We start from the raw sequence: 17,785 nt of genomic DNA, 5'->3' as shown, positions 1-17,785 counted from the left end.
CCAAATTCATGTTTAGAAACTACCATAATTACCACCGGCGCGAGGAAAATCAAAGCTCCGAGACTTAAAAAAAAAAAAATGAAATACAAGGAAGAGAATCCATTTGTAGCCAAAATGCGATTTGATTAAACAAAAACGAACCAGGAAAAGCAAGCACAAATATCAACCAAGAGACCATTTTCAATAACAGAAATGTTATTTGTTTTGTTTAACGACACCACTGAAGCACATTAATTTATTAATCATCTGCTAATGGACGTCAAACATTTCGTAATTGAGGCATATATTCTTAGAGAGGAAGCCCGTTATATTTAACATTATAGCAGCGTCAGATTTATTGAAAATTCGTTTTTCCCAGATTTCAGGACTGCACGACCCTAAAACAAATTCGTAAGCATCCCCATGTTCTGTATTTGCTGTCTTCCGGACAACTTTGAAGAACACATGATTGCATTGCAATAGTTACAAAAACTGGTATCATCATTCATGCCTACAGTGCAAAGGCGTAGCGCCCATAACGCACAGTACACATGTGCGTTATGCAAAAAAAAAGAATAATCCGGGAATAGGTCGAGGCTGTCTGTAATTGTTCTATAAAATATCCTCTTAAAATTGACTCGAAAAAAGATAGAAAAAAATGCCTCAGAAAAGGCTCAGAATGCATCTACAGGCGTCCTGAGTTTCAAACTTTTTACGGGGGAGGCCCCCCGATTACCCCCCCCCCCCCCCCGCTCGGCCACGCCTTACTGGCAGACAGATATAAATATGGTTGCACACGAATTTCACATGGATTACACCTCATATTGTGGGTAGAATGATGGAAATACATGGTGAAAAGTGTTCAGGCCAGCTCATTTCGCCCGAATTTGAAAATTTTCTCCAGGATTCGTCTCGTACGCTTATAACTGTCGATAGGCTTGTAAATTATGACCTATCAGTATCTTACGATTATACCAAATATAAATTCCTAGTATAACATTCTAGGAAGCTTTTTTTTTTTTTTTTTATCCCATTGCCCCCTTTCCTTTCTCTCCTTTGAATTCCATTGCATTTCTTCCCGATCTGGCAACTCCTCCTATCTTTCAACTTCTTTCGCTGTCCACCTCCACATCCCAGTCCATGTATCTCCAACCGCGACAGGTGCTTGTTTTTTGTGGCTATCTGTGCCACACACCTGCCATTCCCCATCAGCTTTTAGCTGTGGGCTTAGTCTGACCACTTCAAGGAGTGTTTAGTAGTTACTTCTGGCATTGTTAAGAGGTACTTGTAACCACCTATTATGCACCCCTGCTACCGGCGGTTGTTAGTTAGTGCCGTGGGGCAGACCAGCTTTATTAGCTGCAGAGGACGAGGATGCCAGGTGGGTGCAGGAAAATACACAGAGACTGCACCCGTGGAGGAAGCTGAGACAGGTAGGCGATGGTGTGGACAGCTTAGAAGACAGAGTCGGAGGAAACTGACAGATTGAAATCGTGGTAGAGATCGGAAAGAGTTTATATTAAAATAATGAGAATGATAGGCAGAGGGTGATAGATGAGAAAGATGTATGAATGTGTGAGCCATCTTTGACGGGATTTGAACCACTATCGTCAGCTTGATTGTCCAGCAGCTTATCCACTAGACCACGGAGCTCACATGGAAGCTTATTTTTGTTGAACTTCAACCCGGCTGTACAAAACATCTTTCTAAAAGGTACTGGATATATATCATTTGTTTTAAAGATTTAATAACAAAATATTATTCGCTACAATTTGCAATATTTTTTTAAACAGAAATACCAGTATAGATATAAAACAGATTACTCCAAGATCTATTTGTGTATGATCTTAGTATGTTATTTTTGTTAGTAGCTTTTGACGTTTGTGTTGTTCTTTTTATAATGCGGAGTTGTTTTGTTTATGTATTTCAAATAGGCTACTATAATTTCCCCCAGAATTAAGTTTCCTAATTCCTTTGATGATGAGATATTCATTTAATTACTAATGTAGGTCTATCATGTTCTTTTTTACACATTCGGTTGTTGCAAAAACCAAGACAAACACCACCTTTGTATAAATTTGCATTTACGAGTTTAAACTTTACGTCAGTTCAGTTTTAAAGACTTTTCCTGGAAAGAGACAGTCGATAAAACGTGTCGCGTCTGAAAATCAGTTAACGCCTAACATCCTTTTCAACCAATGGCAAAAGGGAAAAATTCGGATCCATCCTTAGGACAATAATGTAAGTGACCAATGGAAAGAGCCGTAGTAACGCTATAGCCCAAGAGGTGAGTGATAAATGCAGTATCTTCAAGTCGGCTTGTCACAGCGTTAGGCAGACTCACGTGCGATTCATAAACGTCTGTGTGAGGTACCCAGCAGTTTGTGTACACATTTACAACTCAGAACAACATGGTATGTACTGTCATGATTCTTCTTAAATGTTATGTTAAATAATAAAATATTATTTCATGCATTTAAATGTTTAATAGTGTTATTACTTGTTCATATCATGTCAGTCTTCTTATATTTTATGTTAAATAATAAAATAAAATAATAAAAACTATTTAATAGTGTTATTTCTTACAATTTATTTTTAATAGTGTTTTTATTTATTTATACAATGTCAGTCTTCTTAAATGTTAAATATTGAAATATTATTTGATGCATTAAACTATTTAACAATTTTCTTTCTTACAATGTTGATGATTATTTTCAAGCTATGTTATATATAAAGAATACTACATGATTGGCTGTTAATATATCAATAATTTTATCTTAAGAGTTGTTTCAAAACGTATCGAAAGGACACGAGCGTAGTATTATATTTCTTGCATAAATCTTTTAAACCAGTTTTAAATTAAATGTAAAATTATATATTTTGAATTTCATAATTAGATCTCTTAAAATTGTAAGATTTATTTCCAAAAACAGTTGTATAGTTAATAAAAAAAAATCCTCTAGATGTAGGTTTTTCAGATCAAAATTAATATTAAACCACAAAATATTTGCTGCCGATTTCTAAAAATGTAATATATGGATCCTATAAACAGCTCCTAAGATCAGAAGGATAAGACTATAGGAATGCGGCGTCGGACTTAAAGGGATAATCAGGTCACCTACGAGCCTAATTATGTGTTGGAAAGACGCATACCCGGACCGCCAACACATACTGACAGTTTACCGAATGAAAAGACTGGGTCGATCCATAATGATTGTGTTTATCATGAACTAAACTGTCACACCTGCTCTACCTGTCACCTGTATGAAGCAGACACCTGTGCTAAGAGGCCACAATTGCTGCATTCTCCCAAACCATATAATATAGTTTAAACTGACCTGTATTAAGCATCCACCTGTCTAAAAAGGCCATTTTTAATACTCACTTTGGTGGTTGCTTAATTTAACACGTTTGACTATATACATTTGTTATAAAAATAAGTAAACTGGGACTTTTATTGTTTGTTAAAAGTTTTCGTACTGAAAAATATATTATTGTACTGTGAAATATATATTAATATTACACAATGGGCATGGAGGTTACACAGTTAAGGCTTGTGTTACATGTATAATATATCAGGTCCACCATCTTGGATGTGGTTTGTATGGAGAGATACGCGACTCGGTAGTAACAGCTGGCGTTGGTGAGGCGAGTTCGTTTGTTAAAGAATGTCAGCGTTGTGGCAGCCTAACGTCAATAAAACAGTGTGACGCGGAGACGAGAGCAAACGGAGATTGTATCAACACGGTGACCACGTTCGTCTGCGTCTCCATGGAGGGAAAAATGGTGTCGTCGCGAAGGGCGAACATTCGACTGTGAAAAGTATTGCCATATTCGTATATAAGCTTTAAGCGTACACATGTGGCACGGTTATGGCTAAATGTTGTACTTGCGGTATAGGTTTTATGTTAAACAGTTCCATGTTAAATTAGTGTGTGCTTTCATAATACGTAACTGCAAATCAGGTTTTCCAAAAAACCCACAAAAAAAGAAAAGAGCGAAAAGAAACCGACAAAAAAAACCCCACAAAAACACCCCCCCCCCCCCCCCCCACACACACACACACAAAACACCAATTTACATATATATATTAAAAAAGAAAGAAAAAAAGATCATAATAACGCTATTGTGCTTGTTATTAAGCATTTAATATTTAACAGTCATTTAAAAGCTTAAGTTCGTTATTATTATTATTATTATTATTATTATGTATATATGAGCCGTCATATGGGAAAACCTACAACTTAGCAAAAACAAAGTTACCGTTACGTAATTTAACACTATTTTAACAGCTTCGGTCAATCACTTTTTGTGTTCACTAACTTTCGTCTGATATTTTGTTCTCAACTGCAGATGTAGTTGGTCGTAATTGATGATTTTTAATTAGTCATTTGTTTATTCGGCAATTCTTTATAAAATATTAGAAACTTTTCATTTTGGGGGTATAACCGCTTATAAAAATAACGGAAGTGGTAGTGTTCATCATTAAAAGTATTTTTCTTGGATGCCAAATTATATATAAACCGCCTTTACAAAAACGAAACTACTTTTTATCACCTGACGATATCAGTGCGATCGATTCATTCGATGAAGAAATAAAAAAGAACACAGACATGATATCCCAATTTAGGGGATCACCTTTATTTTATTTTTAGATCTCTTGAAATCTTTATTAAAATAATATTAAAACAAGGGGTATGTCCTTTCGCAAAGTCGACCAATACCCAACGATAGGCCTACACGTAGGCCAAGTACTCGGGCTAGCCTATACAGTAACCATGTTTCCCACCTTTTTTTTCCTTTTTCTTTTCTGGTTTCGTTTTTAGGGGGGTGGAGGGAGGAGGGCTTCCGCCCTCCTTTAATTTTTATCCAGCAAAAATATTATGTAGGCCTACATTTCCTTCTGCTCTTTTTCCATTTCCCTCAACTTCAAAATATGGTCATAAATTTGATTTTCAGACAAAGACAATCCACTGCATCCTTTCTGTAACTTGTGCTAATTGGATCAGGTTCAGTGTCATTCTGCTCACTGGTGGTATCATCAAATAAGTGTTTGATTCTATGTTCAGTATTATTGTCAACATATACAGGACTGTATTTATCATATTCATCCAATACAGTTAAAGTTAGAGAACATTGATTTATTAATCACCGGCTATTGGATGTCATACATTTGGTAATATTGACCTATAGTTTTACAGAGGAAACCCGCTACATTTTCTATTAGTAGCAACGGATGTTTTATATGCACCATCCCACAGACAGGATAACACATACCACGGTCTTTGATATGCCAATAGTTGTGCACTGGATGGGACGAGAAATAGTCCAATGGCTCCATCGACGGGGATTGATCCCAGACCTACCGCGCACCAGGCGGGCGCTTTACCAATGGACTACGTCCCGCTCGTCGTCTAATACAGATACTGTTTCTTCCGTTTCCATTGTTCTTAGTCTTGGTCTTCTATTTTGAATTCCAAAATTTGCCTCAAACAGTAGGCCTATTGCAGGCTCTTGTAAAATTAAAATATACATCTGTAAGGAAAGAAAACCTACTCCTTCTATACAAATGAGGTGAAGTGAGTAAAGTGAACAGATATTATAATAATTTAATAATTATCACACACACACACACGTACGCACATATATACACAGCAATAATAATAATAATAATAAAATTGGTTGAGGGAGAAACAACCTTTCGAGAATTGATCTACTATACCTCCGCATGTTAATCTCTAGGCCAGCTTATGCAATGACATCATGACGTATAATAAAGGTATATAAATGAAACGTTTCTGTTACCGTACTCTCGATTCACTAATGTCAAAACCTATACTAGCTCTGCCATTTACTTTTTGACCGACCGTTCAAAATTGTGTCAAATTTTCCTCAGTCAAACGCACCTTTTCTCTTTGGCATATTAATTGCTCCATTCACAAAACTCCAAAACTGACCTGTTACCATATCGCAATGTGTGTGCAGACAACAGTAAATTTGTTTGCAAACGATGGTAAAATAAATAACTAAAAATGTAGTATTGTTACAGATATAATTTGTTTTAGTAGGAAATGATTTAGTTTTCAGTATTTAGGTTATAAATAGAAATAGGAGTAGAAATAGTGGTGTTGATTGTAGTCCACAGCACAGGTAGTCCTAACCGAGTGGTAGACCCATGCAACACGGTACGATCCTAATTTGATGTTTGGTCTAACTTATGAATATTGTATTTAACTTCTGGAAAAGTTGTTGAACTTTATGTTATGTATAATCATGTACGTTATAAAAACGTGTGATACTTGCATACCATATCGATATATAGGACTTCTCCCTATGCTTGTAAATGTGTATCAAAGTACTGATGGTATCGCTAACGATCTCGACCGATATTCTCAGGTACAAAATACAAAATAGTAACCAAATACTATTGTACATACAGATATATGTTTACTTCAAACTGATCTTCATGTAAAGAAGATGTCATCTTCTAAATTCTTCAAAACAAACAACGCAAACAGCATGTCAACTTTTATATATATATATTGTTTTATTTATTTTCAAACCAGTAAACATGTCGCTTTAATTTGAACAGTTAATACTCTGAGAAGTGTACAAGGACTGGCGAGGAAGCCGCTGGTCGTGATAACTTGTGGTAGCAGACATAAGACAAACATGTCGTCTGCGTTCTGTCGTCTGCGTTCTGTCGTTAGGACACACACCGGCACGTACATCTAGGGCGCGAACTCTCTTTTCTAGTACAGACGTACGCCGGATCGTAGGCTCGCTTCACACTGATTAGTACAGAGCTGGTTTTGTTCAGAAATTCGCAATTCATTTTATTTTAACTTTATTTTCATGTGTAAATCCAATTAACGTTCAAGCACGTTGTCCTGAGTACTCGGAGTACACATCCTAGTGATGTGAGTTGTATATCAAAGACTGCATGGTTATATAGTGGTTAGTTGGTAGTTGGTAATTAGAGAGAAGTCGGTGCAGTGTATGGTCTTACTGAATCATTAAATCTCACTCTGTCGGGGAGTCAGTACCAGGATGCGAACCCACTACTTATCAGTAATTATGTGATGGCTTAACAATAACCATTACGCCACAGATGCTGGTAATAGAGCATTCCTATTGGTAAAATATCCACATGTCCTCTTCACCAACAACATGCACTTTTTAATCCATCCGTCTGGACCGGCCTCGGTGGCGTCGTGGTTAGGCCATCGGTCTACAGGCTGGTAGGTACTGGGTTCGGATCCCAGTCGAGGCATGGGGATTTTTAATCCAGATACCGACTCCAAACCTTGAGTGAGTACTCCGCAAGGCTCAATGGGTAGGTGTAAACCACTTGACCGACCAGTGATCCATAACTGGTTCAACAAAGGCCATGGTTTGTGCTATCCTGCCTGTGGGTAGCGTAAATAAAAGATCCCTTGCTGCTAATCGGAAAGAGTAGCCCATGTAGTGGCGACAGCGGGTTTCCTCTCAAACTCTGTGTGGTCCATAACCATATGTCTGACGCCATATAACCGTAAATAAAATGTGTTGAGTGCGTCGTTAAATAAAACATTTCTTTCCATCCGTCTGTGTTGAGAATAGAAGAAGCACTTCATTCTGTCAACACTCGTATTTCTTTTTATTTAGTAAGATTCGACTATGTTTGTTTTATTCCAACGACTTAATGAGACAGTGATAAATGGACTGAGGGAGAAGTCCTGGTGGGACATTTTCCCTTTTGATGTGTTCGTTTTATTGTATGCAGCTCTGTTGCACAAAAAATCGTAGGATCGATCCCGTTGATGAATTCGATCACAGGTTTTTGTGTGCCGACCTAGCCAAAACTCAACAACAACCACAACAAAGGACATGGTATTTTTTGTCTTTTGTTTTGTGAGCGAGTAAGTACATATTAAAATAATAATAATTAAAATATAACACCATCACCTTCCTATTAATAAATACTTGCAATTGATTGGATTCAAAGGTCCATTTTCCGATTGGTTTTCCCCCGTCCCAGCTTGTGCCCCACGACTGGTATACATGGGCGTACATAGGGGGGGTTCGATGGGTTCGACCGAACCCCCCCCCCCCCCGAAATCGCTTTTTTTTATAATTTAATATATCTGACATTGATATCTGACATTATTATATTTACTCAACATAGAAATATATGCCCAATATCTCTGCAATCTATTTTGGAACCCCCCTTTTCAAAATCCTATGTATTGGAACCCCCCTTTTCAAAATCCTATGTACGCCCATGTATATCAAGGGTCGTGGTATTTGCGGCCCAGTCTATGGAAAGTACATATACAAGATCCCTTGCTGCTACTGAAAAAAATGTAGCGGGTTCCCTCTGATTCTGAAGGCTATGTGTCATAATGACCAAATGTTTGACATCCAATAACTGATGGTTAATTAATTAATCAATGTGCTTTGGTGGCGTCGTTAAACAAAACAAACGTTACTTCTTTTTTCTTTTCAGCGTGAATGTATTAGTATCCACATTGGACAGGCTGGCGTGCAAATCGGCAATGCATGCTGGGAGTTGTACTGTCTGGAGCATGGGATCCAGCCTGACGGTCAGATGCCGGCAGACAAAACGCGAGGAAGTGGAGATGATTCCTTCAACACCTTCTTCAGCGAAACCGGGGCGGGCAAACACGTCCCCAGAGCCATATTTGTCGACCTGGAACCAACCGTGGTCGGTAAGTGAGACAGACAGAGAAACAGACAGACAGACAGAGAAACAGACGTACCAAGGGCCTAATTCACAAACCTCTCTCAAGATCGTTTCAGCAAAATCGCATCGTCCTTGTAAGTCTTTTTCTAGAATTTTGCACTGTTCCCAGAAAAAACCTCGAAGTGTATGTTTGTACATGGCAGTGTTTGACAGAAGTGTCTTGCCGACCAAGATATTGCCTTTATCAAATTAAAAACCAATAAATACACTGTATTCATCTGCTAAATATTGACTGTTTCGTGGAGGGGGTGCCCTAGATACGCGCCTGGATATTTTAGTATCGTCATCTGCATCTTGTAATGACTTTTCTTCAGTATTTGTCCTTGAGTAAAATAGTGATAAGAGACCAAAAAAATCTACCAATGTAAACATTTCAACGAAAGAGAGAGAGAGAGAGAGAGAGAGAGAGAGAGAGAGAGAGAGAGAGAGAGAGAGAGAGAGAGAGAGAGAGAGAGAGAGAGAGAGAGAGAGAGAGAGAGAGAGAGAGAGAGAGAGAGAGAGAGAGAGAGAGAGAGAGAGAGAGAGAGAGAGAGACAGACAGACACACACACACACACACTCACATGGAAATACAGAGACAGAGACACAGAGAGCATATTTGAGAGACAGAGACACACACATACAGCGAGAGAGACAGACAGAGAGACACAGAGAGAGAGACAGAGAAGGAAATGTTTTATTTTACCACGCACTCAACACATTTTATTTACGGTTATATAGCGTCGGAGAGAGACCGAGAGAGTGTGTGTGCGTATTTGACCTACTACATGCACCAAGGCCCAGGTGCTGTGATATTTAAAGCTATGTTGGTCTTTTCGCAGCTCACCTGACGTGTTTACTTTGAGTCAAGTCTGGTTGTGTATCAAGAAGGAGTGTCCAACTGCTTAGACAAATGTCTCGTGTAATGTCAAATCGCCACGTGTGCAATGAGCTACTGTTCTATGCGAATCACTGGTGCAAAAAAACTGCCACAGCACTTTGACTTTAATTACTTACACACATTCCAGAACATTCTTTTAATTTGCTATTCGCCATGCGCAACCACGCAAATATTGAAGAAACGAAGTGTAAATGTTGTAAATTTATACATCCAGGTTTGCTATCAATGGCCAGTATTCTGTGCAACCTTTTCCCCATTTTTGAAACCATCACATGTATATCACCCTACATTTAGTTTTCATATTTAAATAATCATAATAATCATATTAACTTTAATACGATTTTGCATTTTATATTTCCATTACACTGGTAGGTTTTCGTTAATATTTCTTCCGAGAATGTTAATGTTTACCCATGCTTCACTTTGAAATGGATAAATGACTTAGACCACTGATTTTCTTCTAACTTTGGTACAAGTTCAAGTTCTTTTATTGCTTTACGTTTTTACAACATATCGGCAGTATACACAGATAAACATATAATATAAATACTGTACACGATAATGGTGAAGAGTGATTTGTGATTTACTTTTTTGGATACATTATATATATATATATATATATATATTATATATATATTTCGCGTTGCCATCAACGTTCATTAACCAGTTATCTCCATACTGGTGCATTTCCTGAAATATAGCTCATATTAGTGTTACGTTGTTTTAAGATTCTTAATTTTCTTATCTATTACACAGTGGAAATCGTCCTAATTTACTATAAATAAAACCGTTACAATTCACTAATCAATCAATTAATTTAACTTTAATTATTCAGATGAAGTGCGCACTGGAAACTACCGCCAGCTGTTCCACCCGGAGCAGCTGATCACCGGCAAGGAGGACGCCGCCAACAACTACGCCCGCGGCCACTACACGGTCGGCAAGGAGATCATCGATCTCGTCCTCGACCGAACGCGCAAGCTGGCCGACCAGTGCACGGGGCTGCAGGGATTCCTCCTCTTCCACAGCTTCGGCGGAGGAACTGGATCAGGATTCACGTCCCTGCTCATGGAGCGTCTGTCGGTCGACTACGGGAAGAAATCCAAGCTGGAGTTCTCCATCTACCCTGCTCCGCAGATCTCGACGGCGGTTGTGGAGCCGTACAACTCCATCCTGACCACCCACACCACCCTGGAGCACTCGGACTGCGCCTTCATGGTCGACAACGAGGCAATCTACGACATCTGTCGGCGGAATCTCGACATCGAGCGGCCTACGTACACAAACTTGAACAGGCTGATCGGACAGATCGTCAGCTCGATCACGGCGTCTCTCAGGTTCGACGGCGCCCTCAACGTCGACCTGACAGAGTTCCAGACCAACTTGGTGCCTTATCCGCGAATCCATTTCCCTCTGGCCACCTACGCTCCGGTGATCTCCGCCGAGAAGGCCTACCACGAACAGATGTCGGTGTCTGAAATTACCAACGCCTGTTTTGAACCCGCCAACCAGATGGTCAAGTGCGACCCTCGTCACGGCAAGTACATGGCGTGCTGTCTGCTCTACCGCGGTGACGTCGTGCCCAAGGACGTCAACGCTGCCATCGCCACCATCAAGACCAAGAGAACCATCCAATTCGTCGACTGGTGTCCAACAGGGTTCAAGGTTGGCATCAACTACCAACCACCGACGGTCGTCCCTGGTGCCGACCTGGCCAAGGTTCAGCGCGCCGTCTGCATGTTGAGCAACACGACGGCGGTCGCCGAGGCGTGGGCGCGTCTCGACCATAAGTTCGACCTGATGTACGCCAAGCGCGCCTTCGTCCACTGGTATGTCGGTGAGGGTATGGAGGAGGGGGAGTTCTCGGAGGCTCGCGAGGATCTGGCTGCCCTGGAGAAGGACTATGAAGAGGTTGGAGTAGACTCCGTGGAACCCGATGATGTAGAAGAGGGCGACGAGTACTAAACAAACAATAGAAAACACGTGATATATTTAGCTGTCTCTGAGTCTTTATTTAAGTATGTTTGCAGTAACAATATCCATTTATAGTCAATCTTTAGTCTTGGTATTTGGCTTTAAGCATTAAAACATGGTATATGTATATTTTATTTTAAAGGTAGGCCCCTATTTCTCGATAAACATCACATGTCCATATCCAGAAATTGTAGGAGCGGTCAATAAATATTATGATTTGCTCTTGGTAAAACCAAAACATGTACGTGTGTATTCATGTTCATTATTTTCACTGAACAAAAGAGAAGATAATTATGTTCTATACCAAAACATTTTCTTTATATTGACAATTAATTTTCTTTAAATCCACGACTCCTCAATTGAGAGAAATGCCGTACTATAATATTTACAGGCTATCGGGCACGGTATACAAATTAATGCTATTTATTTCAGAACTTAGGCTCTTCGGGAACTGAAGCAGCATATAGATAATATATATTCGGGTTTCAATGAGTAATTTATTTTAATGTAGTATACCATGGGGTCACAAGTGGATTGTATACATCATATATGCCTATTATTATTTATTGTTTATACAGGACTCTTTTTCGATAGCTTATTTATTTTAAAAGCTGTTAAAAAACTATCTTTTTTATATTTCAAATAAAATATGTACAAAAAATAAAAATATATTTTACTCATTTATTAAAGTTAATATTAAAGCTGAAGTGTTTAGTGTTTTATTTCTTGTTATTTCGAGGGATGGGCATGTGTATGTCAAACGAAAGTGAAAGGCTCTGTTTTTGTTTCATCAATCTACATATACCAAATGCTGCCTTTCCATTGTTTATGTGGACATTTTCTGGTGTTACTAAAGTTAAAGTTTGTTTTGTTTTAACGACACCACTAGAGCACATTGAGCGGAAACTAGCTACATTTTTCCATTAGTTGCAAAGGATCTTTTATATGCACCATCACACAGACAGGGCATCGTATACCATGGTCTTTGATATACCAGTCGTGGTGTACTGGCTTGAACTAGAAATAGCCCAATGGGTCTAAAGACGGGGATCGATCCTAGAACCACTGATGTTACTAATAGCTTTATAGTAATATATCCAAACTTGTCTATTTTAGTCCCCCTGGATACATTTATGTTCATCCTGAAGCTATAATACGTCATGAAACTTATATTAGAAACATTTATGAGTTGACAGAATGCATCAAAACGAATACATGTATGTCAATAGTGTGTTTGCGTGCGAACGAACGAACGAACGAAAGAATGAATGAAGGAAATGTTTTATTTAACGACGAATTCAACACATTTTATTTTACGGTTATATAGCGTCAGATTTATGGTTAAGGACCACACATATATTGAGAGAAGAAACCCCCTGTGGTCACTTCATGGGCTACTCTTGTTGATTAGCAGCAAGGGATCTTTTATATGCACCATCCTACAGACAGGGTAGTACATACCACGGCCTTTAATATATCAGTTGTGGTGCACTGGCTGGAACGAGAAATAGCCCAATGGGCCCACCAACGGGGATCGATCCCAGACCGACCGCGCATCGAGCGGGCGTTTTACTACTGGGCTACGTCCCGCACCCAAACGAAAGAATGAATGTATTTATATTAATTTTATTTAAACTTCCATGCAGATTAGTATACCTTAGTGATTCGACAAACTGACGATTATGACGTATATTTATATTAATTTTATTTAAACTTCCATGCAGATTAGTATACCTCAATGATTCGACAAACTAACGATTATGACGTATATTTATATTAATCTTATTTAAACTTCCATGCAGATTAGTATACCTCAATGATTCGACAAACTGACGATTATGACGTATATTTATATTAATTTTATTTAAACTTCCATGCAGATTAGTATACCTCAATGATTCGACAAACTTACGATTATGACGTATATTTATATTAATTTAAGGTAATTGATGTAATATCTCTCTTCAAAGTGATGCCTTGCCCCTGTGTTGGTTGACATTTCGAAATATTTGTTGCTGTAGACTAAAATGTACGATAGCTGTGACACTAACTGCAAAATTTTACAGAGAAGAAACTCGAAGCCGCAACTAATCTATAAATAGACATCACATACCACGTGCTGTCTATAATACTTAATAGCTCAGTCGTAGAGCACTGGCTATAATGGAATATGTATAATTATATGATCGAGCGAGCCAAGGAATTACGATTCTACGACTTATGGCACGTCATGATTTCTTTATAATCACCGAGTTACACCTAGATCTCTATAAACTATTTTTGTAGGGAGGGTGGGGGCAGGCTATATTTTGCACAAATTAAACGAAAATGCCCGAATCTGGATATTAACAACATTTATCCAAATTAGCAATACTGCCAAATGGCGATGCAAACTGCGCATTTTAAAATATTGTGGGTAGAATGATGGATATACATGCATGGTGAAAATTAAGGTTCAGGTCAGCTCATTTTGCCCGAATATCTCTATCGTTTCCCCCGTCTCGTACGCTTATGCAGATCTCAAACGTAAAGATGATAATGATTAAGAATTATATAGGCTTACATATAATTATAATATTGAAGGTGCGAACTTTTAAAAACTGACCAGAAAATTTAATGATTTTAGCATTAAACCATATAACCTAGTTTTAATCCCTGGAAATGAACACACGAAATAGAATGCTTATTTGACAAAAAATAAACTGTAATGTGTTAACATGACATATATTTTATAATATAAACTGATATTTTTAATCAATCATTCAACCAACCAATCAATCAAGTAATCAATCAATCAATCAATCAATTGATCGGTCGGTCAGGCAGGCAGTCAGGCAGTCAGTTAATCAATCAATCTGCCAACTGTCTCGACGAAGTTGGCCAACTCGATGGTTGCGTTGATATTTCTCCAACTCTCGATTCAGACGGGTGCGCTCAGATTAACAACTAATCGGTCGTAGGGGGTATATACAACGAGAATCGAGTTGTAAGAGTGATCAGACTAGCAGCTGGACAGTCGTACAAGTCGTGAGAGCAGAACGTTGGCGAAATGTGTCGTGGTAGTTGATAGTCTGAAACTAGCATTACCAGCCAATCAATCAATCAATCAACCAAACAATTAACAAACCAATCCATTAACAAACCAATCAATTAACACATCAATCAATCAATCAACCAATCAATCAATCAATCAATCAACCAATCAATCAATCAATCAATCAATCGATGAATCAATCAACTAACCAACCAAACACACCAACCGACCGACCGACCGTCCGTCCGACCGACCGACCGACTGACCGACCGACCAATCAACCAACCAATCAATCAATCAGTCAGTCAATGAATCACCCGACAACCAACCAACCAACCAAACACACCAACCAACCGACCGACCGGCCGGCCGACCAACCGACCAATCAACCAAACAATCAATCAATCAGTCAATGAATCACCCGACAACCAACCAATCAACCAAACATTAAACAACCGACCAACCGACCGACCGACCGACCGACCAATCAACCAATCAATCAGTCAATGAATCACCCGACAACCAACCAATCAACCAAACACACCAACCGACCGACCCGACCCACCCACCCACCCACCAACACACCCACCGACCGACCGACCGACCGCGACCGACCGTCCGTCCAACCGACCGACTGACCGACCGACCAATCAACCAACCAATCAATCAATCAGTCAGTCAATGAATCACCCGACAACCAACCAATCAACCAAACACACCAACCAACCAACCGACCGACCGACCGATCGACCGACCGACTGACCAATCAACCAACCAATCAATCAATCAGTCAATGAATCACCCGACAACCAACCAAACACACCAACCGACCGACCGACTGACCGACCAATCAACCAACCAATCAATCAATCAGTCAATGAATCACCCGACAACCAACCAATCAATCGATCGATTAACCAATCAACCAATTAGGTGATGAATATCATTATCTTGTTATCTCTCCATTTTAAAAAATTTTTAAATATTAAGTAAAAAATTAAATTTCAGGTTAAATATTCTAAAAGTTCACGTAAAAGTTTGCCAGTATTAAGAAATTTATCTCAATTTGTAAGAATCATTTTAAAAACAACTTCTTAAAATTCAAAAACTGTGTTGCAAAAAACTACCATATCCCTCGAGTGTTACAATATTTATATTTTTTTCTGTCTGACAAATATTTTCTTCATCATGTCATGACCAATGAAGTAATAAAATGTGTGTTTGTTTTGTTTGTTTGTTCTGTAGTCTGCAGTCTTTGACAAGCCTGCAAAAGGAAAGCAGAGAAAGAGAGGAAACCCACTGCTTCCACTATTTTTACCGATAAAGCAGCGAGGTTGTTTTTATGTGTACTTTCTTATACACAGGACAGTACATACCATGGCCTTTGATATACCATTCGTAGAGTACTTGTTGAGACGGGGGGGGGGGGGGGGGCGGGATCCAATTCCATTAACTTATGATTAAGGGCGATCGATCCAGCAAAGTTCACTAGTGCTGAGCTAAATACGACCTTAAAATTTAAACATAAATAAATTAAAAAAAGTTTGTCCAACAACTCGATCCTCCCCAGACCACGTTCGGGACACCTCGATCATGCCCCGATTACATTCGGAAGACCTCGGCTGATCTTGAGCTGGAAATGCGTCCTTGACGTTTCTCATGTCGTTGACCTTTGACCTTTCAACATGGCAGGTGCTTGCCAAAAAGGCGAGCGCGTGATAAATGTTACACGTTTTTTGCCGTGTATTTCACATCCTTAGATCAGTGTTTGATCTTTATGGTGATATTATTACACTTTACAATATGTGTAATATTAGGAAACATAAAATGGTTTAGCAGAAACTGACGGATTTGCCAGCTGGAAGAGACAGAATCGACCGGTATTGCGGTAAGCTGAGCTATTTTTGTTTCAGTGTTCTGTGTTTGTTTCTAGTTCATTATGATTATGTAAAACCTCGTGCGAGCGTACCACGCTTGAGGTTATCTTGATTGACTAAAGTCTGAACCAAATTTTTAACAACTACGATAAATTCCTTTCCTACCTTTAATTTCCGTCAGATTCCCCCAAAATTTTGTCCAGACACAAATCGTGAAAAAACATTTACAGTGATACAGATACCACGTAGTAGTTACATACGGGAAAGATTTCGACCCGTACCCCTCTATATCAAGGCTCTAAAGTCCTAACCCTGAACCTAACCTTAACCATTTAAAGGGAGGTATGGGTCAAACTCATGCCGACGTAGGAGACTGTAACGTTGTCACCAATATTGACTTCGCTGAGATCACATATGCCATAATCATATATATGGCAAAATACTTGCAATTTTCTGCCGTCTGCCATTTTGCTTGTTTATGGAATATTCTTCAAGAGGAATGGATTGATATATGATGTAATCTAACAACGTCATGACATGCACTAAAGTATAACACACCTATCATAACATCAGACTAATTACGTCACATACTTGGGAGGCCTCCACCCCTCTTGAAGAATGTTCCATAAAAAAAGCAATATGGTGTCAATCTAATATGTGGAATCCACGTCACAGTAAAGGTTTATGCACGATTTATGGTATAATATCCGCCCGGTCCCCTCCATTATTATTTTTAGTTAGGGGTTAGGGTTTAGGGTTAGGGGTTAGGGTTAGGGTTAGGGTTAGGGAGGGGGGGACCGGGCGGATATTTTTCCCGATTTATGTTTGGACAAAAAGTGGAGAAAATCTAATGGTAATTAAAGGTAGGATAGTAATTTATCATAATTGTTAAATTTTTTGGTTCGGACTTTAGTTCATTTCGTGTGACATGTCGGGTTGTCATATTTATTATTTTAATCAGTGTCCTTCATGTGCTGAATTCTTAATATGCATTGTAGCCCGAGTACTCTGCAATTTAAGAGCTATACTATAATCCGTCCCATCCTCCTACAAAAATGTTTTGTGTTTTTTTTTTAAAATAATTTCAGTTCTGTTTGATGTAAGAAGAAAAGTATGAGTGTTTTGGAAATAAAAAAAACAAAAACTATTTTTCAGTGTTTCTGCCAGAAAGAAATTATTTGGGTATGGCGCTATAGAATTGAATGCAAACACCGTCAACAGGGGCTATGGGGGGGCCTCCTCCACAAAGCAAATGGGTTACATTTAGGGTTAGGCTTAAGAAAATCATACAATAA

General features: G+C 38.9%; 2 protein-coding genes across 6 annotated transcripts in view; both read left to right on the top strand.

The window, feature by feature from the left end:
* The first annotated feature begins 2,286 nt into the window (after positions 1-2,286).
* On the top strand, positions 2,287-12,280 carry LOC121380907 (tubulin alpha-1A chain-like). Of its 2 annotated transcripts, none has more exons than XM_041509934.1 (3): positions 2,287-2,393; positions 8,468-8,690; positions 10,441-12,280. In XM_041509934.1, the coding sequence occupies exons 1-3, from the start codon at positions 2,391-2,393 to the stop codon at positions 11,568-11,570; spliced, it is 1,356 nt and encodes a 451-aa protein (XP_041365868.1). In that variant the 5' UTR covers positions 2,287-2,390; the 3' UTR covers positions 11,571-12,280. The 2 variants fall into 2 exon arrangements, with proteins under 2 accessions (XP_041365868.1, XP_041365869.1); XM_041509935.1 differs by lacking the exon at positions 2,287-2,393 and adding an exon at positions 3,574-3,801.
* Positions 12,281-16,297: 4,017 nt separating this feature from the next.
* The window catches only part of LOC121381661 (integral membrane protein GPR155-like), a 30,122-nt gene continuing 28,634 nt past the window's right edge, over positions 16,298-17,785 (top strand). For 3 of the 4 annotated variants that reach the window (XM_041511001.1, XM_041511004.1, XM_041511003.1), the window contains exon 1: positions 16,298-16,501. The gene's annotated coding sequence lies outside the window, so the exon portion shown is untranslated. The remainder of the gene's footprint in view (positions 16,502-17,785) is intronic. The other variant, XM_041511002.1, reaches the window with a different exon arrangement.

The sequence above is a fragment of the Gigantopelta aegis genome, chromosome 9 (genome assembly GCF_016097555.1).
Source record: "Gigantopelta aegis isolate Gae_Host chromosome 9, Gae_host_genome, whole genome shotgun sequence".
Lineage (NCBI taxonomy): Eukaryota > Metazoa > Mollusca > Gastropoda > Neomphalida > Peltospiridae > Gigantopelta > Gigantopelta aegis.
This window is presented reverse-complemented; position numbering and strand designations above follow the sequence as displayed.

What these genes read in the sequence shown, in the direction of transcription:
- LOC121380907 (XM_041509934.1), top strand. An exon ending in CCTGGAACCAACCGTGGTCG is followed by an intron (nt 8,691 to 10,440) that starts GTAAGTGAGACA and finishes TTAATTATTCAG; the next exon opens with ATGAAGTGCGCACTGGAAAC.